Raw genomic sequence first — 26,641 nt, 5'->3', positions numbered from 1 at the left:
GGCAGCCACACAGACGACAGGCCGATTTCATCCTTTCTTTATTCAAAGACTGCCTCCCCCATCACAATCAAACTGGGTGCTCGGGGCTGCTTGAAAAGGAATACGAACCATTAAAACACAGTCAAATAACCACAGAGAAAAAGAGCCGCTGGGATTGCTTGGAGCGTCTTTCTCAACGTAATCATCCAAACTAAAGGCCACCAGGGATTCGTACAAGATAGCTGTGTGGTTGGACTGCAGAGACACAACTACGTCAAGGCGATCCCACCCCATCCTAGTACTAGCAGATGGTACTACTGGTAGGAAAGTGTTACTAGCAGCAGAAGTAGAAAAGAACTGGAGTCCGGTCGGACTTGGGAAGATTGTGAGTGGGTGGGCAGAAGGGTCTTGTGTGGTGGGGAACATCTGGGCATGGAATTGGGGTCCCGGTGGGTGGGCAGGTCATTGTGAATTTCTTGCCTTCTGCAAGGGGTTGGACTAGATGACCCTGGAGGTCCCTTCCAACTCTGTGATTCTACGAATGACTGCATCTCTCTCGCCATTGTGGTTTCTCTCTGTTCCGCTCTCTCTGCATATTCAGACTCTGCCAACCGTTTTGGGGGGGCAAATGTTCCATATCTCGGGGACCCACAGCTGCATCAACCCACCTCGCTTCCCCAAAAAGGAAGGGGTGCACAGCTGTCCTCCAAAGAGATGCTGCATCCACAGGGAACAACCACGTTTTGCAGGGATGACGACAGCTGGGAATGGGGAAGTTGGGATATGTTTAGCAAGGGCTCCCCGACCTGAGTGTCGGAGAAGCATTCTTTAAATGACGCAGTAGGCCATGCGCTTTAGGAACTCGCAAAATGACATTGTCAAGGGAGGGCTCATGTCCCTTGTGATGTTGACGGCACAGCCACTGTCCAATACATGGCCGATGTCTTCATTTCAGCATTGAAATGCAGGACAATTACCGTGCCCAACAATACGGGTGGCTGCCTGCCAATGGGAGCATCTGCTACTGATTCCCCTTGCCATCCTGCAGGAGTCCGCAGTGCCATCCCTGCCCAAGTCTAATGTGGCCGGGAACAGCCTAAAATATGCCCCAAAGATTTCCAGCCCTGAATCTTGCAGTCATTGTCCAGGGTGACCTCAAACGCACGGCCTGTTTTGGAAGGAGACTCCTCAGGGTCTGGAATTTGGAGGTCTCTTCCTTTCCTTCCTTCCTCCCCGGTCATAGTGGCTACACAGCAGCAGGGAGCTCATGGTAGAGATCAGTTGTCACCAGCATAAGGCCCTGTGGGGAGAAAAGGGTGGGGTAGAATAAGAGGGGCAAACCAGTGGGTCCTCGATCAAGTCAAGGCAGAACGAAGCAAGAGTAGCCTCACCTGAGGCTATTCTCCTTTGGTCACCTTACGAGGAGGTGGGAGTCACTGGAAAAGACACTCGGGTGAGGAGGAACTGAGGGCAGCAGGAAGAGACGGAGGCCCAACAGGAAATGGCCCCAAGGAGGTGAAGTTGGCCTGAGCGAGGCTTTTAATGAAAGGATGTTTTGGAGGTCTTTCATTCCTAGGGCTGGAAGCGATTTGGGGGCATTTAACACACACACACAAATTGTGTGCTGATTACCCCCCCCCCCATGTATTGCACTCTTTGCAATTTAGTTTATTTGCATTGTTTCTGATTTTGAACAATGTCATATTGTTGGGTTGGTGGTGGGTTTCTTGGGGGACGGGCGTCATCTGGGCATGGAATTGGGGTCACTGTGGGCGGGCAGGCAGTTGTGAGTTTCCTGCATTCTGCAGGGGGTTGGGCTAGATGACCCTGGAGGTCCCTTCCTGCTCCATGATTTTATGATTTTATATGGAAGGGGCTCCAGAGGGAGAGATCCTGCACCCAAAAGATGCATCGACCTACCCACTCTCTTTCTGTCTCGGCCGGCCTCTGAAAAGTAGATTTTTCCAGGACAAAGTTTATTTATTTATTATTATTTATAATATAATAATAATAAATTATTATTGCTCTTCCTCCAGGTCGCTGGGAGGGGCTGGGCCGCAAGATCGATCTGCCCCCCCCCCATAGCAGCTATAGCAGCAGTAGGGATGAACAAGTGGCACCCTTATCTCCCCCCCCTCGGATGGGTATCAGGGGTGGGTTAGTTTAGGCTTATGTATTTTTATCTGCTGTAACCCGCCTTGACCCCCCGGGGAGAGGCGAGTAATTTATCTAACAACAACAACAACAACAACAATTGTCATTGTCGTTTGTTTGTTTGTTTGTTTGTTTGTTTATTTACCCACCACCATTCCCGAAACTATTCCGGCTCGTGGCGGTTTACAATAAAAGAATAAAACCTCATAAAATTTCTTTTTGCCAGTTTTAGAAAGCTCCATCATGTCATCTCTTTCCTCAACTGAAAAATCACTTTCCTCCAACGTTGGGCCTTCCTCTTGTCCTGTTGTCCAACTTTCCTCAGCATTATTGTCTTTTCCAGGGACTCCTGTCTTCTCATGATGAGGCCAAGGTATGGCGGCCTCCACTGAGTCTTTTTGTCTTCTAAGGAGAGGCCAGGCTTGCTCTGATCTGGAACCCACGGACCTGCCTTTCTGGCAGTCCACGGTACCTGCAAAACTCTCCGCCCAGCCCCCACTTCACATGAATGTTTGGCTTCTGCGAACCGTGGCCTGAGGTTTGGGGACAGAACATGCCCACAAGTCCACCCCATTTCTGGGCCTCAGGCATGACAGAATCAGAGCCTTGGTCCAGCAAGCACTAGCTCGTCCAGCAGCTCTCTGGGGTCTCCAGCAGAGAGGAAGAAGAAGAAGAGGAAGAGTTGGTTCTTATATGCTTTTTCCTACACAAAGGAGGCTCAGAGTGGCTTCCAGTCGCCTTCCCTTCCTCTCCCCACAACAGACACCCTGTGAGGGAGGGGAGGCTGAGAGAGCCCTGAGATTACTGAAGAAGAAGAAGAGTTGGTTCTTATATGCCGCTTTTCTCTACCCGAAGGAGTCTCAATGTGGCTTACAATCACCTTCCCTTTCCTCTCCCTACGACAGACACCCTGTGAGGGAGGTGAGGCTGAGACAGCCCTGAGATTACTGAAGAAGAAGAAGAGTTGGTTCTTATATGCCGCTTTTCCCTACGCAAAGGAGGCTCAAAGTGGCTTACAGTCACCTTCCACATCCCCTACTGCCCGGTCTTTTTGAACTGGAGAGGCCGGGGATTGAACTGGGGACCTTCTACATGTCAAGTCAAGGCTCTGGCAACGAGCCACAGCCCCTCTGGAAGTTGTCGAGTGAGACATTACCTGGTACATCGTGATCTTTGGATTCACCAGGCTGATATTATGGATGTTGGGAAGAAGGAAGCCGTTCTTCAGATGCTCTAAAGTAGAGGAAGGGCAGTAATGAGAGGGGGCCCTGAGGCAGAGGAGGGGGTCTCCACCCCCCAAAATAGCCCAAAAGGCAGGGGAACCGCTCCGGACTCACTGTTGACTGCCAGCAGTCCCAACTGCACACTGACTTTCAACATGTTTTCCAGAAATTCCACCTGCATAGAACGAAAACTGGGAGTCAGCGCAGGCACAGGTGAGGGAGGGAGGAGACAACCCCGGGGCAACAGGCGGCCTGGTCCTGGAATTGGAGGACTCTTGTGCAGGACCCAAGTAGGACCCAAGAGAGCCCACCTCTCCTGGATCCTAGGGTGCCACTTCTGGAGGTTCCAGAGACCAATTAATTTTCAGGGGCTAAGCCTTTGGAGCAGAAGTTGCCTTTGTCAGATATCTGGTACCTTTAAGAACATGAAAATACCCAAAGACCAGGAGTCTGCCTAGACCAGCATTCAACCAGTTCCTCTGGAGGGCCAACAACAGGGCAGAGAGGTATAGGCCTTCCTAAGAACCTCAGAAGAGCCCTGCTGGTCCAGACCAGGGAGGGTCCATCTGGTCCAGCCTCCTGCCTCACACAGTGGCCAACCAGTTCCTCTGGAGGGCCAACAACAGGGCAGAGAGGCTGGATCAGACCAGGGCCAACAACAGGAGAGATGGATCAGACCAGGGAGGGTCCATCTAGTCCAGCCTCTCGTCTCACCCAGGGGCCAGCCAGTTCCTCTGCAGGGCCAGCCACAGGGCAGAAAGGCCTGATGCTGACTCCTGGCTCTGTGAGTCAGAGGTTTCATGTTTACCCTTGATATCTGGCCCCTCAAAAATCTTGTGGATCTCTGTCATTGGACTCACATTTCACAAGGGAGCACATACCCCTCCAGCCTGGCTCACCTTGATGTCGCCAATGTTCGACCACCCCTGGTACACTCGGAAGCTGTTAAATAATAAGAAATATTAAATAAACTTTATGTTTTGTACCCTGCCCTCCCTATGGTGCTCAGCACGGGTGACAACAATGGTATACAATCCAGAAATTCAGGAATGCAGCCCTCACTGGGAGGTTGGCAACCCAAAGTCTTACTTTTTCAGGTGCACCAGTCCCGAAAGTTTGCCAGTGGAGTTCCCTGAATCGGCCGGTCCCAGGAATAACTTCCCCGTGAAGTTGCCATCCTGTTGATGAAAGGAGAGCCAGATGGAACTTCCCCGAGATGTGGGATCGACCCCTGCAGGGAGCATAGCTGTCCATCTCCCAGTATATTGTTTCTCCTTCCTTCTCTTACAGTGGGGAACCTCAACTTTTTTGACCCTGCGGGCACCTTTGGAATCCTGACATGCCACAGTGAGGGCAGCCACAAAATGGCTGCCACAAAATGGCTGCCACAGGAGGCGGAGTCAGCCAAAGTCCAGCCAATCAACATTCAAGCTCCCAATCAGAAGCCTGCTGGGCAAAAGTAGCACATGGCTATGCCTACTTTGTCAAAACACGGGGGGGAGGCACCAGGGAAGGTGTCGGCGGGTGCCCACAGGCCCCATGTTGGGGGGGCCCCTGCCTTACTCCTTCTTCAAACCCCACCTCCACCCTCCGTGAGAACAAGACAAGGGTCCTTCCCACACAGCCTTCTTCCGGCTTACGATCTTCAGCTGGAACGCAGGGGCCAAGCCTCCGTCGGGCAGGAGGACGAAAACGTCGATCAGTCCAAAGACCGCCACGTGCACGCCGTCGGGGGAGAAGCTCAGGGCAGGTGGCTTCCGAGCCCCCACCAGCACCTGCAGGGCCATGTCCGGGAACTCCTTCTCCAGCTGGCGGGAGGGAAGGGGGTGTAAAGGAAAAGAGGCACCGAGATGGGGCAGTCACTCTACGGAAGTGAGGCGCCACCTTCTCTACTCCATTTCAGCTTGACATCTAACATGGGGATGCAGTTAGAGGCCTTGGAGAGGGTCTGGGAGACCCCGGTTCGAATCCCCACCTTCCACAGTTACTCCCTAGGCCACTTGCACACTCCCAGGGCAGAGAGGCTTTCATAAGACCACAAGATGCAGCCTGCTGGGTCAAACCATAGAATCACAGAATCATAGAGTGGGAAGGGGCCATAGAGGCCATCTAGTCCAACCCCCTGCTCAACGCAGGATCAGCCCTAAGCATCCTAAAGCATCCAAGAAAAGTGTGTATCCAACCTTTGCTTGAAGACTGCCAGTGAGGGGGAGCTCACCACCTCCTTAGGCAGCCTATTCCACTGCTGAACTGGACTCATAGAATCATAGAGTTGGAAGGGGTCACAGAGGCCATCTAGTCCAACCCCCTGCTCAACGCAGGATCAGCCCTAAGCATCCTAAAGCATCCAAGAAAAGTGTGTCTCCAACCTTTGCTTGAAGACTGCCAGTGAGGGGGAGCTCACCACCTCCTTAGGCAGCCTATTCCACTGCTGAACTGGACTCATAGAATCATAGAGTTGGAAGGGGTCACAGAGGCCATCTAGTCCAACCCCCTGCTCAACGCAGGATCAGCCCTAAGCATCCTAAAGCATCCAAGAAAAGTGTGTCTCCAACCTTTGCTTGAAGACTGCCAGTGAGGGGGAGCTCACCAACTCCTTAGGCAGCCTATTCCACTGCTGAACTGGACTCATAGAATCATAGAGTTGGAAGGGGCCATACAGGCCATCTAGTCCAACCCCCTGCTCAACGCAGGATCAGCCCTAAGCATCCTAAAGCATCCAAGAAAAGTGTGTCTCCAACCTTTGCTTGAAGACTGCCAGTGAGGGGGAGCACACCACCTCCTTAGGCAGCCTATTCCACTGCTGAACTGGACTCATAGAATCCTAGAGTTGGAAGGGGCCACAGAGGCCATCTAGTCCAACCCCCTGCTCAACGCAGGATCAGCCCTAAGCATCCTAAAGCATCCTAAACCAGGGAGGGTCCATCCAGTCCAGCCCCCTGATGTTGCCTCCTGGCTCTGGGATTCAGGGGCTTCGTGCCTCCGAGTGTGGAGGTTCCCATTGGTCGCCACGGCTAGTAGCCACGGACAGACTGATCTCATCCCCTTTTAAAGGCGTTTCTTCCTGGGGCCATCACTACCTCCTCTGGTAGCAAATCTTGTTCATCTCTAAGGTGCTACTGGGCTTGAATCTTAAATAGTGATCCACTTGAGATTCTGCAAGAGGAAAAACGCTTCAAATGTCCAGTTTTGACATCTCAGGCCTCGGGTGGAAAATTTTAATAAAACGAAAAGGCAGCACTACCCGCCCCCCCTGCCCCCGAGCATGTCTTTTCTCTTCATATCTCTAAAAACTCACCTCTGGGATCAGCATTCCCATACTGGCTGTGTCCAAGCGGACGGGGAAACCTTTAGGAATCTGCAAGAGAAACAGCAGGGGATGGATCAGAGTTCCTCAATGGGAGGCAGGCCAAGAACATTCCACCCCCCCCCCAGCAGTGATTATTGTTGTTCTTGTTGTTGTTGTTAGGTGCAAAGTCGTGTCCGACCCATCGCGACCCCATGGACAATGATCCTCCAGGCCTTCCTGTCCTCTCCCATTCCTCAAAGTCCACTTAAGTTTGCACCGACTGCTTCAGTGACTCCATCCAGCCACCTCATTCTCTGTCGTCCCCTTCTTCTTTTGCCCTCGATCGCTCCCAGCATCAGGCTCTTCTCCAGGGAGTCCTTCCTTCTCATGAGGTGGCCAAAGTATTTTACACAAGCTGTTCTGCAGCATCATAAGGCCAGGATTTTCTTAATTTTATTCTTAAATTTACGTTACAGGAGTTCACGGACTGGCGTGATACACTCACTGTTTGTCCTCTTCCTTTGTAAGGCTCCTATATAACGTCACTGCAGTTATCATGTAAGGTAGGAGCTGTTCATTGCAGTGGTTCTGGGCATGGTTGTTTCCCAGGCGGGCAGGGCGGAGTGGAGCTGCCTTGGAGGGGGGGGGGGGGACTTGGGCTCCTGCCTTATGCAATGAAAGTGTGGGAGGGATGCAGGAGGAGGAGTCCCCCCCCCAGCTGCAAGCTTCAGCCCAGCCCAAGGGCCTTACCATCTTGTCTGTGTAGTTCCTCTGAAGTTCTCCCGCAAAGAAGTAGACCGAGGCGGCGGAATTGGCAAAGAATTCTGAGATTCCGAGGAGGGACATGAACTCTGGGTGCTTGGGCAGAACGAAGGGCGATGGGGTGAAGACGCTGATGCGGGGCTGTCCAGGGGTGAAGAACTCGCCCTAAATGGCAGCGGGGGAGAAAGAAGGAGAAGACCTGTTTTTTTATACCCCACTTTTCACTACCTGTAGAATCGTAGAGTTGGAAGGGACCTCTAGGGTCATCTAGTCCAACCCCTGCACAATGCAGGACGCTCACAACTACCTGCCCGCCCAAAGTAACTCTAATTTCATGCCCAAGTGATCCCCTGCCACACCAAAAACCTCCAGAATCCAGCCTGGCCAGGAGGAAAGAAGTCTCAAAGTGGCTTACAAACACCTATCCCTCCTTCTCCGCACAACAGACACCCTGTGAGGTAGGCGAGGCTGAGAGAGCTCTGAGAGAACTGCTATGTGAGAACAGCTTTAAGAGAACTGACTATGCTCTCCGAAGAGTGGTTCCTTGAGAACCCAGAAGGGTCTGTACCGGTTGGTTGAAAGGAGACCCATTTCCACCCCCAGGCCGTGAGAGCACCAGAGATAATTCTCAACAAAATTTCTTCCTGGAAAACTCTGCAGTTTGCAAGGGCTAGCATTGAGTTTCTCACGTCATCCCCCTGAAAATGTATGCGAGGCTTCGCTTCAGGGTCACAGAGGGCGGACTGCTTCGCCCCCAGGGCTGAGCCATGGCCCTCTGCACATCGCTCCATGGCCCTGCACGGACGGGCAGGAACGCTCTGTTCTACGCCTCAAGGCCAGGCAGATATCACACATTTCACAGATCCGTAGAGAAGTCAAAAGCAAGCCTTCCAGGCTCTCTGCCACGGTTCCGGCGGTCTTACCTTGAGATCCACGTGGCATCGGTCCACGCCAAACACGGGCTTGTTCACAAAGGAATAGTCCAGTTCCGCAAAGGAATTGATGGGCATGGAGACTGAAGAGGAAGAAAAGATTTCTCTATAACACAGCAAAACTCAAGCGGCCTTGGTACGGTTGCCACCTCCAGCTTGGGAAATTAGTGAAGATTTGGAGATGGAGCCTAGAATCCTAGACTGGGAAGGGACCTCATGGGTCATCTAGTCCAGCCTCCTGCACTGTGCAGGACACCCACAACCCTGTTAGTGGAGGGGAGGGAACTTCATCTTCAGTAACATAAATAAAGCCCGACTGGGGTGGTGGGAGGAGTTGGGACTCATTGCTTACCTGATTGGCCGTCTGTCCAAGGAACAGCCAATCAGGTTTTCCACCCCTGGTCACATCCCCCTCCAACTTCTTCCATGGGGAAGAAATGCCAGTCCGCAGTAAGCCAGGCAGCGAGTGGGAGCTGGGAGGGAGGGGGGAGGACCTGGGTCTGGGAGGGTTGCTCAAAGGAGGGTTTCTGAGAAGTCTGCAGACCCTGCCTGGATGTTCATACCAGCTATGTTTAAGATATGTAGGATCAGCCCAGATATGCAGCATGATAATGGATGAGATATCAAACCATTGTGTAGTACAGGGGTAGACAAACTGCGGCCCTCCAGATGTCCATGGACTACAATTGTAGTCCATGCACATCTGGAGGGCCGCAGTTTGACTACCCCTGGTGTAGTACAACTATTATCAACAAATAACTGGCTAGATCTAAATTTTGGGTTAAACCATTAGGGCTAACTGTATTGGGATGAAATATTAAACCGTCTCTTGTTTATAACAGAGTTTGGGGAGGGTATCTTTTTTTTTTGCATATTTCCCGGGGTTATAATAAAACAGCACTATAAACTTCAAATCATATTCAGCGAGACCAGTTTGCTTGAAGTGGCCTCCCAGAGGGGCTTGGCTAATATCATTTCTTCTCCGGGACTTGTGTTCCATAATGCAGATTTTTATAGGATGCTGACTTATAGCGATGAATTTCAAACAACAACTGCAGATAACCAAATATGTCGCATTGTGTGAATTACAGCTGGGGAAGAAATCTAGGTCTTCATACAGATTTCGCTGGGGAAATTCAATCTTTTTAGTTTAAAGTATCATAGAACAGATGTTACAATTCCCACAAATGACGTGATCTTAACCTGATCTAATGATCTATGGCAGGGGTAATCAACCTGTGGGCCTCCAGATGTCCATGGACTACAACTCCCATGAGCCCCTGCCAGCAAATGCTGGCTCATGGGAATTGTAGTCCATGAACATCTGGAGGCCCACAGGTTGACTACCCCTGATCTATGGGATCTACATTGATCTGAATGTGTAATAAAGTCCCCCAGATCTTTTTGCTCTTCTAAATCCGGTCCGTGGTATCTCCTTGCCTTCTAACCCCAGCTGTCATTCTGGGAGATGTGCAAGCCCCCTCGGCCTCGGGAATTGCCCAGAGAGAGGTGAAGATGCATTTCTTGACACACACCCACATACCGTTCATGGTGCGCAGGACTTGTGCAAAATCGTCCACGCCTTTCTTGAGTTCGAAGCACAGCTGGAAGAGAACAGAACGCAGAAATATTAAGAGGAGGCAAATTGGTGGCCAGGTGGCCGGGAGAGGAGGCAAGTGAGAGGGGACATCCCCCACCCAGGGGTCGCCAACCTATTCAAACCCACAGAGTGAATCGCCCTGTGGGGTCACAGGAAGAAAGGCGAATTATTACCCTCAAGTAATATAATATTGTTGTTGTTAGGTGCGAAGTCGTGTCCGACCCATCGCGACCCCCTGGACAATGATCCTCCAGGCCTTCCTGTCCTCTACCATTCCCCGGAGTCCATTTAAGTTTGCAAATATAATATAATAAACCTTTATTGGCATAAAACAATAAGTGGCAAATACAGCCAAGCAGGGTAGAAATATAATAGGGTAAAATAAGCTCATATTATAAACTAAAACAGAGTAAAATGGGCTGATTAAAACAGCTGAATTCTGGCTCGATAGACGACCATTAAAAATCCAGCTACACACAATCTAGTCTCTGCAGAGACATCATGGAGCAGGAAGAGGTCCCTCAAAGACATGGAATTGCGGCCTCCCCTTACTATTAAATTCCTGGCCTCAGCCATAGGCCTGGGACAGCCGTGCTCCATGCCACGCTGCAGGGGACTGAACCCCCAGGCGCCTCAGGGGATGGCTGCATCGAGAGATGCATTTCATCCAGCGGCAGAAATGGGCAGGACAGACAGGCGCCGGTAATACGGCCCTGCCCTCCGCCTTCCCTGCACGTCCCAAGAGGAGGACTCGGCATCAGCTGCTGTTCAGACTCACTTGTTTGTTGAGCCTTGACTGAAGAAGCGTCTCCAGGACAGAAGTGAAGCGGTTGTAGAACCAGCTGCAGGGAGAGGAGGGATATGCAAGCTCTGTCAGGTGCCCGATTCAACAGCGTGTGAAAAAATGCCGTACACAGCGCATTGGAGGAGAGATGTAGTTAGCATCTCCCTCAGATTGGCTCAGCTGGAGACTTCCTGCCCCCCTGAGCACACTTCCTCGTTGATTGCCTCCAGAACCGTTAGTCAGTTAGACTGTTAGGACCCTCTCTCTCCTCTCCTCTTTCCAAAGCTGTTTCTGGGTCCCCCTTGGGGAGAAACATGGGGGAGAAATGGATTCAATGAATGAACAAATTCTGTTGCTGGAGGGTTTTTACAGAGGCCTGTTTATTCTTTAAACTTATTTATTCTTTAAGCAGCCAGTGCTGTGCCTCTCCTTTGCATGTTTAAACTCCGCCAACAGGGACAAACAAGGTGTCCCAAGCATCTCACTGCATCCCAAGATTCCCCCATGGCCGCACTAAGCAGATGCGGCAACAGAAAAGATGGGTGATGTTGTGCCTGCAGACCTGCCCAGGACAGAACTTGAGGCGGGATTGGGGCTTAAAGTGTAATTGACCAAGGCAGGCTTGATCCCCTCTGCCAGATCCAGTCAGTTTCAACTAAAACTGACCAATAGCACACAACGGCGGGAAGATCTGTTTTTGCTTGTGTGTAGAAGTTGGGGTTTTCACAGGGGGGGGGGGGTGTTCAGCTCTTTGTTGTCCTGTGCTGGAGTCACCATAAAGAAGAAGAGAAGAAGAAGAGTTGGTTCTTATGTGCCGTTTTTTTCTACTCGAAGGAATCTCAAAGTGGCTTTCAATCTCCTTCCCTTTCCTCTCCCCACAACAGACACCCTGTGGGGTGGGTGAGGCTGAGAGAGCCCTGAGATTCCTGCTCGGTCAGAACAGATTTATCAGTGCCGTGGCGAGCCCAAGGTCACCCAGCTGGCTGCATGTGGGGGAGCGCAGAATCGAACCCGGCATGCCAGATTAGAAGTCCGCACTCCTCACCACTACACCAAACTGGCTCTCGAGCTCAGATCACTGCTGCCATCCGTGCCCACCTCCGAACCCACCGGTTTAACAGGGGATGCTCTTCCAGCACAGAGAAGAGGGTCAAAGCAGAGGTTCTCCAAAGAGATGCCTCTGCAAAAACACCCCAGCAACAGAATTTCTTCATTCATTCAATCAATTTCTGCCTTCTGCCAAGGGGGAACCAGGACACCGTTCTTAATTCTCCTCTCTTCCATTGGATCCTCTGGACAGATCCTTCTCCTGGATGCTGCAGGCTGATCCTGCACTGAGCAGGGGGTGGGACTAGATGGCCTGCATGGCCCCTTCCCACTCTAGGATTCTAGGAGTCTAGTTCAGCAGTGGAAGGGGCTGCCTGAGGAGGTGGGGAGCTCCCCCTCACTGGTGGTCTTCAAGCAGCGGCTGGACAGATCCTTCTCCTGGTGCTTGAGGCTGATCCTGCACTGAGCAGGGGGTGGACTAGATGGCCTCCATGGCCCCTTCCCACTCTAGGATTCTAGGAGTCTAGTTCAGCAGTGGAATGGGCTGCCTCAGGAGGTGGGGAGCTCCCCCTCACTGGCCGTCTTCAAGCAGCGGCTGGACAGATCCTTCTCCTGGATGCTGCAGGCTGATCCTGCACTGAGCAGGGGGTGGGACTAGATGGCCTCTGTTTCCCCTTCCCACTCTAGGATTCTAGCACTCTATATTGTTCTCCTGAAATTATAGCTGAGGTCCAGAGGAAATGGCTGCTTTGGAGCCTGGCTGGTATCACATCCCCACTAAGCTTTCACCACTCCCAACTTCCCTCCCCAGGCCGTGGTCCCAAATCGCCAGGGATTTCCCAGCCCAGAGATGGCAACTGTGCCCATCCCTCAGGGGCAGCAGTCTGAAGAGGCAGGCTAGAAGCAGCCCATCAACAGAGAGTTTTTGACCAGGCTGTTCCTGTGTTCTCTCTTCCGGGGGCCACATGAAAGAAGCTCAACAGGCAGAAAAAGATCAGGTTTTGTTACCTGTTTCCCCCGTGGAACTTCAAGTTGATGTCCCCGATGGTGGCGCGGCAGCGGGCAGCCCAAACCCGAGGCTGTCCCCGGATCTCCTTGCCAAGACCGAGGAGCGTGGAGAGAGACATGCGCAGAACCTTGATGTCCATGGTGCCTCCATCGGGTCTGCGGGGGAAAGAAGCCGCGGGGAACAAGCTATTCATGGGCACAAGGATTGGGTGGAGCAAAGAGCAGGAGAATCTCAGGCAGATGGAACACGCTGAAGGTGGATCTGCTGAACAGTTGGCTATGGGGATACCTGCTCCAGTCAAAAGGACCTCAGAAGAGCCCTGCTGGGTCAGGCCAGGGAGGGTCCCTCCAGTCCAGCCTCCCATCTCACCCACGGGCCAGCCAGTTCCTCTGCAGGGCCAGCCACAGGGCAGAGAGGCCGAGGCCTTCCCCTGAGAAGACCCTCGGAAGAGCCCTGCTGGGTCAGGCCAGGGAGGGTCCCTCCAGTCCACCCTCCCTTCTCACCCAGGGGCCAGCCAGTTCCTCTGCAGGGCCAGCCACAGGGCAGAGAGGCCGAGGCCTTCCCCTGAGAAGACCCTCAGAAGAGCCCTGCTGGGTCAGGCCAGGGAGGGTCCCTCCAGTCCAGCCTCCCGTCTCACCCAGGGGCCAGCCAGTTCCTCTGCAGGGCCAGCCACAGGGCAGAGAGGCCGAGGCCTTCCCCTGAGAAGACCCTCAGAAGAGCCCTGTTGGGTCAGGCCAGGGAGGGTCCCTCCAGTCCAGCCTCCCGTCTCACCCAGGGGCCAGCCAGTTCCTCTGCAGGGCCAGCCACAGGGCAGAGAGGCCGAAGCCTTCCCCTGAGAAGACCCTCAGAAGAGCCCTGCTGGGTCAGGCCAGGGGGGGGTCCCTCCAGTCCAGCCTCCCGTCTCACCCAGGGGCCAGCCAGTTCCTCTGCAGGGCCAGCCACAGGGCAGAGAGGCCGAGGCCTTCCCCTGAGAAGACCCTCAGAAGAGCCCTGCTGGGTCAGGCCAGGGAGGGTCCCTCCAGTCCAGCCTCCCGTCTCACCCAGGGGCCAGCCAGTTCCTCTGCAGGGCCAGCCACAGGGCAGAGGCCGAGGCCTTCCCCTGAGAAAACCCTCAGAAGAGCCCTGCTGGGTCAGCCAGGGAGGGTCCCTCCAGTCCGGCCTCCCGGCTCACCCAGGGGCCAGCCAGTTCCTCTGCAGGGCCAGCCACAGGGCAGAGAGGCCGAGGCCTTCCCCTGAGAAGACCCTCAGAAGAGCCCTGCTGGGTCAGGCCAGGGAGGGTCCCTCCAGTCCAGCCTCCCGGCTCCCCCAGGGGCCAGCCAGTTCCTCTGCAGGGCCAGCCACAGGGCAGAGAGGCCGAGGCCTTCCCCTGAAAAGACCCTCAGAAGAGCCCTGCTGGGTCAGGCCAGGGAGGGTCCCTCCAGTCCAGCCTCCCGGCTCACCCAGGGGCCAGCCAGTTCCTCTGCAGGGCCAGCCACAGGGCAGAGGCCGAGGCCTTCCCCTGAGAAAACCCTCAGAAGAGCCCTGCTGGGTCAGCCAGGGAGGGTCCCTCCAGTCCAGCCTCCCGGCTCACCCAGGGGCCAGCCAGTTCCTCTGCAGGGCCAGCCACAGGGCAGAGAGGCCGAGGCCTTCCCCTGAGAAGACCCTCAGAAGAGCCCTGCTGGGTCAGGCCAGGGAGGGTCCCTCCAGTCCAGCCTCCCGTCTCACCCAGGGGCCAGTCAGTTCCTCTGCAGGGCCAGCCACAGGGCAGAGAGGCCGAGGCCTTCCCCTGAGAAGACCCTCAGAAGAGCCCTGCTGGGTCAGGCCAGGGAGGGTCCCCCCAGTCCAGCCTCCCATCTCACCCAGGGGCCAGCCAGTTCCTCTGCAGGGCCAGCCACAGGGCAGAGAGGCCGAGGCCTTCCCCTGAGAAGACCCTCAGAAGAGCCCTGCTGGGTCAGGCCAGGGAGGGTCCCTCCAGTCCAGCCTCCCGGCTCCCCCAGGGGTCAGCCAGTTCCTCTGCAGGGCCAGCCACAGGGCAGAGAGGCCGAGGCCTTCCCCTGAGAAGACCCTCAGAAGAGCCCTGCTGGGTCAGGCCAGGGAGGGTCCCTCCAGTCCAGCCTCCCGTCTCACCCAGGGGCCAGCCAGTTCCTCTGCAGGGCCAGCCACAGGGCAGGGAGGCCGAGGCCTTCCCCTGAGAAGACCCTCAGAAGAGCCCTGCTGGGTCAGCCAGGGAGGGTCCCTCCAGTCCAGCCTCCCATCTCACCCAAGGGCCAGCCAGTTCCTCTGGAGGTCCAGAAAAACTCAGAAGGGGCATTTAATCAATGGGGCACCCCCCGTCACCCCCCAGAAGCCTGCTTCTCTCAGTCCAGTGTCTTGAACCCAGACCCCGGGGGCAGGTGAGCTCTCACCCAAACATAGTTCTCAGCTTCCAGCTGCCGTTGAGCAAGATGTAGCCGTTTTGGAGGGTAAGATTCACACCCAGCCCCTTGGAGAAGCTGATGGCTGAGTCCTCCAGCTGAAGGTCATTGATAGAGATCCTGAAAAGGAGAACGAGGAGGAAGAGGAGGAGCCGCTGGAGAGCTGCTGCCGGCCTGAGCAGACAATACCGAACCTTACTGGGCCAACCTTGCAGTGCCAGGAAGCCTCATGTGGTTGCTTGGAATGGGGAGAGTTGGAGGAGCTGCCACCCACACCCACACCCACACCCAGGATGAGGGAGGGGGCACAGAGGAATGGGGGGGGTCCCACTTGGGAAGACTCAACCGTGGCTTACCCCATTAGGGAGTACTGAACGTCCCCCAGAAGCGGCACTTTATGGGACCCGTAAATATCTGGGATGGGACTCTTCTTCAGCATCGACGTGACCATGCTCAGACCAAACAGCCTTCCTGCAAAGGGGGAACGAGGGCAGAGGGGAGCAGGCCGTGAGACCCGGTTCCTCTGCAGGGCCAGGGACAGGCGGGTCGCTCTCCCCTCCCCCAACCCACCCCCAGCCTTCCGTTCCTTGCTCGCCAGGGAGAGGCCACATCTTCGTGGCAAAGCATCTGCTTGCCACGCACAAGGCCGCAGGTTCAATCCCCGGCATCTCCAGTTGAAAGAACCAAGGAGGAGTGGATGGGAAAGACCCGGGAGAGCAGCTGCCAGCCTGAGTCGACAATACTGTGATAGAACAAGGGTTTGATTCGGTAAACAGCCGCATGTCTGTGCATGGAGGAGCCTCTGTTTGGCCTGCGGAAGGTCCCGGGTGCAATCTCTGCCATTTCCCATCGCTGATGCCAGAGACCTTTCTCTGCCTGAAACCCTGGAGAGCGGCTGCCAGTCTGAGCAGACAATGCCGGCTCGGAGGGACCAAAGCGGCTTCTTCTGCGTGCTCATGGGTTCCTCTGCAGAGGGGATTCCCACAGCTGGTTTCGGCTCGGCACACAGACCCCGCTGAGCAACATACCGTATTCCAACCCCTTCTGGTTCACTTGAGCGGTCAAGCCAGCGGGGACTCCTCCGACCTGCCCCCAGGAAGCCAGGAGTGGGAGGGCAAGGAGCCAGCAGGCCTTCTGCCAGGGGAGGGGCATGCTCAGGTCCTCGGGTCACCTGGGAAAAGAACCAGGAAGAGGTCAGAACCACCCCAAGGGCTGCACAGGAACACGTTCATCGCTCCGTCCTTGACAGAGCTGTCCAGCCACTGCTTGAAAACCCCACTTTTCTTCTTTGTAGAACCATAGAGTTGGAAGGGACCTCCTGGGTCATCTATTCCAACCCCCTGCACTGTGCAGGTCACTCACAACCCTGTCGCTCACCCACTGTCACCTGCCACCCCCTTGAGCCTTCACAGAATCAGCCTCTCCAGCCTCTGCTTAAAAATCTCCAAAGATGGAGAACCCACCACCTCCTGAGGAAGCCTGTTCCACTGAGGAACCGCTCTGACTGTCAAAAACTTCATCCGGAGGGTTAGATGGAATTTCTTTTGCTTTAATTTCATCCCATTGGTTCTGGTCCGTCCCTCCGGGTAAAGAGAGAACAACTCTGCTCCATCCTCCATATGGCAGCCTTTTAAATACTTGAAGATGGCTATCAGATCCCCTCTCAGTCGTCTCCTCTCCAGGCTAAACAGACCAAGCTCCCCCAACCTTTCCTCTTATGTCTTGGTCTCCAAACCCCTCACCCTCTTTGTTGCCCTCCTCTGGCCATGCTCCAGTTTGTCCACCTCCCTCTTCCACTGGGGTGTCTGCCAGAATCTTGAGTTTGAAGGGGGGATCTGAATGGGCTCCTCTATCCCTCCCCAAACTTCCCTTTTTCTGTCAAACAAATGCTGGGAAGCCGTCAACCCAGACAGCAGGGGGAAACTCCTAGATGTCCACATTTCTTCTGGCCGTGTAAATGGATGGGAAGAAGGGAAGGGAGGGCCAGGCAACCAAACCCACTGATAGCTGAACAATTCCCACCCCTCGACTTCACACTCGTTCCAAGGGTGTGACAGGATCGGTAGCCAGACCAGATTAGCATACAAAAGAGCGAGAGCCCCTGTAAGATGAGCAAAATTTGGGGCAGGGGAGGAGCTTTCAGGAGTCCTTGAGGACAGCTCAAGATGGGCAGCCATGTTAGTCTGTCTACAGCAGGAGGAAAGTGCCAGAGTCCAGAAGCATCCAAAAGAACTCTAAGATCAAGAATGTAACATCTGCTTAGGATGCCTAGCCCCAAAGAAATTAAATTGGCTGCAGCCACGTCTAGGGCTTTTGTGGCCCTGGCCCTGGCCTCGTGGAGTGCTCTGCCTAGTGAGATGAGGATCCTTCAGGGCCTAAAGTCAGTTCCTCAGAGCATGGAAAACAGAATTGTTCCACCGAATAATGCTTCAGAATTTGCTGGCCTCGCTAAACAAGTTTACCTACTCAACCACATCATTGCGGGAACGACATTTTGATTGCAGCTGCTCCAGCCGCCTGGTCGTTCAGACAGACTAGAAGAACTGGGGAATCAAACTCAGGCAATTTCCGCACATCACTAAAAATAGCATTACGCCAGCTGAATGGTAAAGTGCTGAATTTTATCATGGCTCCCAGACCCTCCTCACTTTTTTGCTGTCTCGCCTTTGTCTACCTTCTTTTCACACTTCTCACCTCCACAAGTGTGGCTGGAATGGCGGAAGAGAGCAATGCGCCTTATATGCATCCCGCTTCCGCCTGTCAATCAATCTAGGCAACCAATCCCCTTTTTCCATGTTTTAAAGGCCCCGTGATGCCCGCTATTTTTTTGAAATTCATATTTCTCCATTGAAACGCCTCTGCATAGAATCATAGGTGCATAGTCCTTTATGAACACTGCCCCTTATGGGATTACAAGTCCTTTGATACTTTAAAAAATTAATCTCATTCCAGATTTTTTTTTGGGGGGGGAGACTTTAGAGAGCCATGCTTTGTGTTACAACTTTTTTTTGGGGGGGGGGGAGAAATTATTTTATTTCTGGCAACACCTGCCTATTCGTTGCTCCAGGATCCTAGCTATTTCTAAAAAGACATTCCCGTCCCCGGGAACAAGACAGAGGGAGGCGGGTGGGAGGACAGGATGAGGCAGGCACCTTTAGCACATTTGAGCCTCCGGACTTTCCCTCTGCTGGTTGCCTGCTGGTTGCTCTCTGATAGCTCACACTAAATAGGCTGGGGAATCCACTTTATGCAATACCCAAACTTGTGCTTTAAAATGGAGGATGTATTGAGCCAGTTACTGCCCAAACGCTGGATGTTGGAGACGTCATATAGAGGGGCCAGAATATTGCAACTTCTTTTGGCAAACATTACACTACATTTAACGGGTGCGGAAAGGCCCTCAGAATATACGAGATGTGTAGCACGCCTGACTCAGCAGCATGTATGAACAATGTCCTGCAGGGGGCATCGGAGGAGACGTGTCTTTAGCATGGTTAGATCAAGAACTTCCAGGCAGCTTTTCAGTTATCTCCTCCTGTGCCCTGATTCGCTCAATGGGGGGACTTCATGCTTTTTTATTTAGTTATTTTACCCATTAATTGGCATTGTAGGCCTCTGCTCCTGGACCTTCCATCTCACGGTGGTTAACAACAAAGTATAAAATTGATTCCAATATTGCTAAAACATAACACATCGAAACCTAAAATCCCCACATCTCCCCTGACTGCCTCCAGAACAACAAAGGGGCATAATTAGTCAGTTAGACTGTTAGGACTACCTCCCTCCTCTCTCCTTACAATGTTGTTTTAGTTTTCAGTTAAGCTATTTATCCTTTAAGCAAACAGTGCTTTTGCGTATTTATACTCTTTAGGACTGCCAGCTCTGGGTTGGGGAATACCTGGAGACTTTGGGGGCGGAGCTGGGGGTGGGTGGGATTTGGGGCAAGGAGGGTCCTCATTGGCGTATAATGCTATGGAGTCCACCCTTCAAGGTGGCCGTTTCCTCCCAAGGAAGTGATCATTTTAGTCTGGAGATGAGCTATAATTCCAGGAGATCCCCAGATCCCACGAAGCAGCCATTTTCGCCAGGGCTCTGGAGATCCACCACAAAAGCAGGAGATCTCCAGGTGCCACCTAGAGGTTGACAGTGCTACATGCAGTCAAGATATTCACCAGCGGATCTAGGCTGCTCCGGAGGCCCTTTATCTCTCCCTCCAAAGTATGCAACCACTTCCCAGAACCGTTAGAGTAACCCACAAGAACCAGCAGGTTCACCCCAGTAGGGACCGAGTCAGTGCATGAAGCTGAGTGTTTGCGGAAGAGGATGAGGCTGCTTCCGGGGGCGCCTGATAAGATCCTCCAGCCTCCTGCACAGCGCTATAAAAGCTGTGTTTCCAAGCTCCAGCTTGCACTCCAGCCTCTCTGGAGACACATCTGGAGCAGAGGCCCATGAGTGGCTGTAGCGGCCTCAAGGAATAGGTGGGATGCTCTGCTCGGCCCAGTCTTCTTGGTGCTTGGGGGGCCACAGTGGGAGGGCTTCTGGAGTTCTGGCCCTGCTGGTGGAGCTCTTGATGCCCCCCTGGGTTCTGGCCACTGCAGGACACAAAGCAACGGCCTGATGATCTAACCTGGCTTCTCTTATGTTCTTATATGCATGTGCTGAAGTCACTTCCTGCGTGAGCCGATGTCACAGAGATGCTCAGGTATTTGGGCGAAAATGTGAGAGTTTTTGCCTAAATACTCGTAACCTCAAGGCCTGGCGAGGCTTCCGGATGTGCTGTTGCCAGCCACACAGCTGGGGTCTCCCTCCTGGTGAGCCCCCCAACCTCCCTCCCTCCCTCTTCCTCCTGCCGGGGGTCAAGAGGGGCTCGCCCAGCCAAGATGTCAGCATGAACCGGATGCTTCGCTGAGCACCGCAGGACTGTACGTGGCGTTTCCTGTTCACTGTTCTATTTATGTGCCTGCTATCTCCCTTTCTTGGCATTGTTTTGGCCCAGTGGGAAGAAATGTCATTGTCTCAAGGAATAAAACAAATGATCCAAGGCAGCTCAGGTAGCTTAACTCCAGACAAGTGAGCTGATTTATTTATAGCTGCTGGGGATGCCAGCCTCCAGGTGGGACCTGGAGACCCCCCTGAATTCCAGCTCGTCTCCTGACGACAGAGGTGGAGAAAGAAGACTCTATGGCTGGGTACCCCACGGAGGTCCCTCTCTCCCCCAGGCGGCATCCCTCCATCTCCAGAGGTTTCCCAACCTGGATAGGGCTACCCAACCCCCCCAATCCCCCACCGGTGACCAGGGGGGGGGGACCCTCAATTAGCTGCAAAACCACCAAAACGCTGGTCTAATCCTCATCCAGGGAGCGGAGGTTGTTTACTCCTGGATAGGCACAAATAGGCTCAAGCTGTGCACACGCAAATCTATGCCCACCCCACACTTAGCACAGATCCCCCCCCCATGATATATTCTCATCCAAACCAGGAGCTAGGCTTACCAACCTCCAGCCAGAGCCTGGAGATATCCTGGAATTGCTCTGTCTGGAAATCAGTTCCTCTGAAGAAGATGGTGGGTATTCCCAGCAGCTGAGGAGCAGCTGGGTTCTTTGCATCCCGCTTTTTACTACCATAGAATAACAGAGTTGGAAGGGGCTCCGGGGTCATCTAGTCCAACCCCTGCACTAAGCAGGACATTCCCAACCCTCTCGCTCCTCCACTGTCACCTGCCACCCCCTTGAGCCTTCACAGAATCAGCCTCTCCTCTACCAGGAAGAATCTCTAAGCAGCTTACAATCTCCTGCCGTTCTTCTCCCAACACCAGGCATCCTGTGAGGTCAGTGAGGCTGAGGGAGTGCTGACAGAACTGGGACTGGCCCAAGGTCACCCAGGGGAATTGAACCTGGTTCTTCCAATCAGAGGCTGCCGCTCTTAACTACGACACCAAGACATCATGTTCCCTCTGAGCTCTTCCTCAAACTCTGTCCTCCCAAGCTCCACCCTCACCCCCAAATATCCAGGAAGTTCCCCACCTAGATTTGGCCACCCAGAAAGTGAAGAGGAACTAAAGAGCCTGTTGATGCGGGTGAAGGAGGAGAGTGCAAAAGTTGGCTTGAAACTCAACATCAAGAAAACAAAGATCATGGCATCCGGCCCTCTCAATTCCTGGCAAATAGAGGGGGAAGAAATGGAGATAGTGACAGATTTTATTTTCCTGGGCTCCAAGATCACTGCAGATGGGGACTGCAGCAAAGAAATTAAAAGACGCTTGCTCCTGGGGAGGAAAGCTATGGCAAATCTAGACAGCATCCTAAAAAGCAGAGACATCACCCTGCCAACAAAAGTGCATCTAGTCAAGGCTACGGTCTTCCCAGTTGCAATGTATGGCTGTGAAAGTTGGACCATAAGGAAGGCTGAGCGTCAAAGAATTGAGGCTTTTGAACTCTGGTGCTGGAGAAGACTCTTGTGAGTCCCTTGGACTGCAAGGCGAACAAACCGGTCAGTCCTAGAGGAGATCAGCCCTGACTGCTCCTTAGAAGGCCAGATCCTGAAGATGAAACTCCAATACTTTGGCCACCTCACGAGAAGGAAGGACTACCTGGAGAAGAGCCAATAAAGACTCCAATAAAACCTTAAAAGGGGGGTGGGGGTCAGAAGCAACAGGAAAAACGTCCAGGGGTAGCTTTAAGACCAACAAAGTAATTCTGGGTAAAAGCTTTTATGTGCATGCAACAAAGCAACGTTTGAGTCGTAGAATCAGAGTGGGAAGGTATCTCCAGGGTCATCTAGTCCAACCCTCTGCAGTCTGCAGGACACTCCCAACCCTCTCGCTCATCCACTGTCACCTGCCACCCCCTTGAGCCTTCTCAGAATCAGCCTCTCTCCAGCCTCTGCTTAAAAATCTCCAAAGATGAAGAACCCACCACCTCCCGAGGAAGCCTGTTCCACCGAGAAACCGCTCTGACTGTCTGAAAATTGTTTTGAATTAATTTTGACCCATTGGTTCCAGTGGCACCTTTAAGAACAACAAAGTTTAATTTTTGGGTGTGTGTGTGTGTGTTTTGGGCAAGCAATAGAACAAAGTTTGAGCCCAGAGGCACCTTTAAGATCAACGAAGGTTAATTTGGGTTATAACCTTCATGTCCCACCCTCCCATATTTTCTCATTAAAGCCAATTGCTCACTTTGCCAGCCTCTGGCTGGAGCTCACACATGAAAACTTATCCCCAGAATTAAACATTACAGCCCCCCCCCCCCCGACTCAAATCTTGTTCCCCAGGAAGCTTCATTCGCATGGCTATTCTTTCGCCAGGCATCATGCCTACTCACCTGAGGCCACCTTTCCAGATGGAGGTAAGCACAGCGGATGCCGGGAGCCCTCTCTTCCCCCAAATTATCCACCTCCCAGCAAGCTCGATCTGTCAGCAGCACCTGGCCAGACACCCACTGGCGGAATCCACAAGGTTCCTGTCCGGGGAGGATTCTAATTATGGGTTTCCATGCGGGGAGGAGCCTGCTGTGCATCTCCCGCCCCTCCGAAGAGCTGCCTGGACGTTCCAGCTGTGTTTCCAAGGCCTCCCAGTCTGGTTGGGCCAGTAAAGCTCCCCGTGGGCTGGCTTCTCTGTCCAGGACCTCTTGCCCTCCCCTGCTGGCTCAGGAGGGACGTGGGAAGGAAAGGGAGGCCAGGAGCAGCCAGGGAGACACTCACTCTGGCAGTAGCCAGAGCCCTCTTGGGAACACATGGAGGGTGGGGTTTACGTCTAATCCATCAAGGAGTTAACGGGGTGCGGGCAAACGGCACAGTTACAAAACCCAGCCATCCATGCCTGAAGGACAGGCTGTGTGCTTTTTCCTGCAACTGTCAGATGCGCGCATGATAAGCAGACTTCCTCTTGCGCTGGAGTGTCTCTGCTCTGCCATTTCTATCGCCCGCTCTCCCGTCTCCCTTTCTGTAAAGTCGGCTGAGAAAGGATTCCTGTCGTGGTGGCCAGGCTGGCTGGTCCAGTCAGGAATTTCCTGGAGATCTGAAGATAAGGCCTGGGGAACAGCTAAAAAAAGCAAGAGTCCGGTGACACCTTAAAGGTGGACAACATTTGTGGCAGGGGAGGAATTTTCTGGAGTCCCCGCTCAGTTCTCTGAAGAAAGACCAAGATGGTCTTTAGTCTGTTTGTAGCAGGAGGAAAGAGCCAGAGTATAGGAGCAACTTAAATCAGTCTTGATTTTAAAAACTGTGCGTACACACCAAAGCTTATACCTTGAATAAGACTTTGTCAGTCTTTAAGGTGCCCCTGGTCTCAAACTCTGTTCTAAATAGTCGTTTGTAGTCTATAATATGACACAGGGCCATTCCGCACAAGTTTAATGTAGCAGAAGGCTTGCAATTTGTAAACGCTACAAATTTGCAGTATTCTTTTTTTCTGTTTCCGTATCTTTCTGAATGAATAAACATGTTTTTTTTTAATTGTGGCAGGGGAGGAGCTGTTGTGAGTCTCTGCTTCTGATACCAAAGAGCCAGAGCCCAGCTGCACCTGAAGAATCTTTCTTCAAAGAAGTGAGCACACAAAAAGCTCTCCTGCCCGAAATTTTGTTAGGCTTCAAGCTGCTCCGGGACTCTGGCTCTTTCTGCTGCTGCAGACTAACATGCATACCCCTCTAGGTCTAAGGGGGGCAGGGTTGAGGGGTGGCCTCAGTAAGGATTGTGTAGGGTCGTCATGTCGATTTCCCCCGGGAAATGCCTTGAAATTTGGGGATGGAGCTGGGGTGGGGGGACAGGGATCTCAGAGAGGCACAATGTCAAAAGAGCCCACCCTCCAAATTTATCAATTTTCCCAGGTGAACCGGTCTCTGCAGTCTGGAAATAAGCTGAAATTCCAGGGGATCCCCAGGCCTCACCCCAGTGGAGCACAGTCCCCCCTCTGCAGCCCTTTATTCCAGGAGAACCGACCTCTGGAGATCAGTTGTGATTCTTGGATATCTCCAGATCTCGCCCGGAAGCTAGAAGCCCTCTCACAAAGCACCCCCCCCCAAAAAAAATTACTTTGGCCTCTATAAATGTGCTAGTCTTCAAGGTGTCGTGTCAGATTCTCAGGAGCTGAAGGCTGAACCCGAAGCATGCTGAGAATCCCGTGTCGGGAGCATACAGCAATTTTAAAAACACCATTCTCAGGAGCACGGCCTCCCACAAGCCCGAAAATTGAGTTTTCAAAGTCGACGGGAGCTCCAGACACGGCATTTGCAGGGCAGGCTGGCATGGCTCATGAAGGCCGCCCCTGCTGGAACTGAGGACTGAACCAGACACAAGATGTGCTCAGGGCAGGCTGATTCCGGTGGTCTTTTCAGCTCTGGCCTCGTGAAGAACCCAGGGACTCCGGGAATCTTTTATTTTCATTCCTCGCTGTCAGTCAGGAGCCCCCTGTTTTGGCTGCAAATCCTCCACCAAGAGTCAAGGCTGCAGTGTCCGTACCCCGTGGAGGTTGCAGAGATAAGCTTCCTCGGTGAAAATTGCTCCTTCGAAGGGATGGTGTGAACTGAAGGGGGAGAAAATGGGGGGGGCCTTTGGAAGTGGGGGAAAGCTCAAGACGAGGAGAAGGAATTTGGGAGGGGGGTGACTTGTGTTCTTGTTTCATTGCGCAAGTGCTGACGTCCCTGTTCACAGGCCTCTCTCCAACGCAAGCAACTGAGGCGGAAATCTCAGGGCAACCAGGAATGCCCCCCCCCCTTTATCCTAGTAAGATAGAAGCAGTGAGGAATCCAAATAACAGAGCCAGTTTGGTGTCGTGGTTAGGAGTGCGGACTTCTAATCTGGCAAGCCTGGTTTAATTCCCTGCTCCCCCACATGCAGCCAGCTGGGTGACCTTGGGCTCACCACGGCACTGATAAAACTGTTCTGACCGAGCAGGAATCTCAGGGCTCTCTCAGCCCCACCCACCTCACAGGGTGTCTGTTGTGGGGAGAGGAAAGGGAAGGCGAATGGAAGCTGCTTTGAGACTCCATCAGGTAGAGAAAAGAACCAACTCTTCTTCTTCTTCAGTAATCTCAGGGCTCTCTCAGCCTCCCCTCTCTCACAGATTGTCTGTTGTGGGGAGAGGAAAGGGAAGGCGATTGGAAGCCGTTGAGACTCCTTCAGGTAGAGAAAAGTGGCATATAAGAACCAGCTCTTCTTCCTCTTCAGTAATCTCAGGGCTCTCTCAGCCTCCCCTCTCTCACAGGGTGTCTGTTGTGGGGAGAGGAAAGGGAAGGGGATTGGAAGCCGCTTTGAGACTCTTTTGGGTAGAGAAAAGCAGCATATAAGAACCAACTCTTCTTCTCCTTCAGTAATCTCAGAGCTCTCTCAGCCTCACCCACCTCACAGGATGTCTGTTGTGGGGAGAGGAAAGGGAAGGCGACTGTAAGCCGCTTTGAGCCTCCTTCAGATAGAGAAAAGCAGCATATAAGAACCAACTCTTCTTCTTCTTCTTCTTCTTCTTCTTCTTCTTCTTCTTCTTCTTCTTCTTCTTCTTCTAACAGAGCCCTCCCTTTTCAAACCAGGGAGGCGAGCAATGGCTAACCAGGGGAGGGACCCAGTGAAGGACCAGCCACAAAGCAAGGAATAGGGTGCTGGGATGCCAGGATGGTGTCTCAAATGTGGCAGTGGAATAAACAGACTTCCAAGGACTCTTCAGACTTCTGTTGGCTCTTTAATGTCCAGAAGATTCAACAGGTCCCAATGCGGGTTCACTGGGTGGCTTTTTCAAGGGACATCAATTTCAATGTTTTCAACAGGAAACCTCAATTGAGAGAAACAATCTCTTAACAGAGTAAGACTGTTGTGACAACGGCTACTCATAGCTTAAGGCCATCGTAGGGTCTCTTGACTCTACCACGCGCATGCCGTGTGAGAAGGAGCCACTTTAGGACTCCTTTGGGAAGCTGAAGATGGGGTATTAAAAAACAGCTTTTCTTCTTCTCCGGCAGAGTTCCCAGGCCTGGCAGTTTCCTTTGGCTGGTCTGCGACCGTAATAATGTTCTGTCCTGTCCTGTGTAGGCAAGCAATGGCTTCCTTCCCCAGTTAGGAAACCGCTCTTGCTAAAGACCCCTTCCTCCTTGCTGCAAGGAGGTTTTAAGGGCCCTCTTTTCCCCACCCGCAGATCAGGGTATGCTTTTCCTGAAGACCAGCACCTTTGCTTCCAAGGAAAAGAGCTCCTGACTGCAGCTGGACAGCGGAGGGGAAATAGAATCATAGAATGATAGAGTTGGAAGGGGCCGAAAAGGCCATCTAGTCCAACCCCCTGCTTAATGCAGGATCAGCCCTAAGCATCCTAAAGCATGGGGAGTAAACTCCAGGGAATAGACCCTTTTTTAATGTATTGAGGATTTTATGGGTTTAATTGTTTTATTCTTTTATTGTAAACCACCTCGAGTCTAAGAGCAGCGGTATATAAATTAAAATATGAATAAACAAATAATAAGATTCCAAAATTTCCCATCCTGGAGATTATTC

At 52.9% G+C, this 26,641-nt stretch overlaps 1 protein-coding gene across 1 annotated transcript; it reads right to left on the bottom strand.

Moving 5' to 3' along the window:
- Positions 1–22: 22 nt before the first annotated feature.
- Positions 23–22,854, bottom strand: LOC143836581 (bactericidal permeability-increasing protein-like). The gene is made up of 16 exons (XM_077336042.1): positions 22,492–22,854; positions 16,201–16,343; positions 15,529–15,643; positions 15,164–15,292; positions 12,779–12,934; positions 10,718–10,781; positions 9,883–9,943; positions 8,331–8,422; positions 7,396–7,572; positions 6,655–6,714; positions 4,997–5,164; positions 4,446–4,534; positions 4,256–4,298; positions 3,471–3,531; positions 3,290–3,366; positions 23–1,279 (listed from the first exon to the last, which is right to left on the bottom strand). The coding sequence occupies exons 2-16, from the start codon at positions 16,322–16,324 to the stop codon at positions 1,226–1,228; spliced, it is 1,470 nt and encodes a 489-aa protein (XP_077192157.1). The 5' UTR covers positions 16,325–16,343; positions 22,492–22,854; the 3' UTR covers positions 23–1,225.
- Between the last annotated feature and the right edge of the window lie 3,787 nt (positions 22,855–26,641).

The sequence above is a fragment of the Paroedura picta genome, chromosome 4 (genome assembly GCF_049243985.1).
Source record: "Paroedura picta isolate Pp20150507F chromosome 4, Ppicta_v3.0, whole genome shotgun sequence".
Taxonomy (NCBI): Eukaryota; Metazoa; Chordata; class Lepidosauria; order Squamata; family Gekkonidae; genus Paroedura; species Paroedura picta.
The sequence above is the reverse complement of the archived record's forward strand: the minus strand, read 5'-3'. Positions and strand labels throughout refer to the sequence as shown.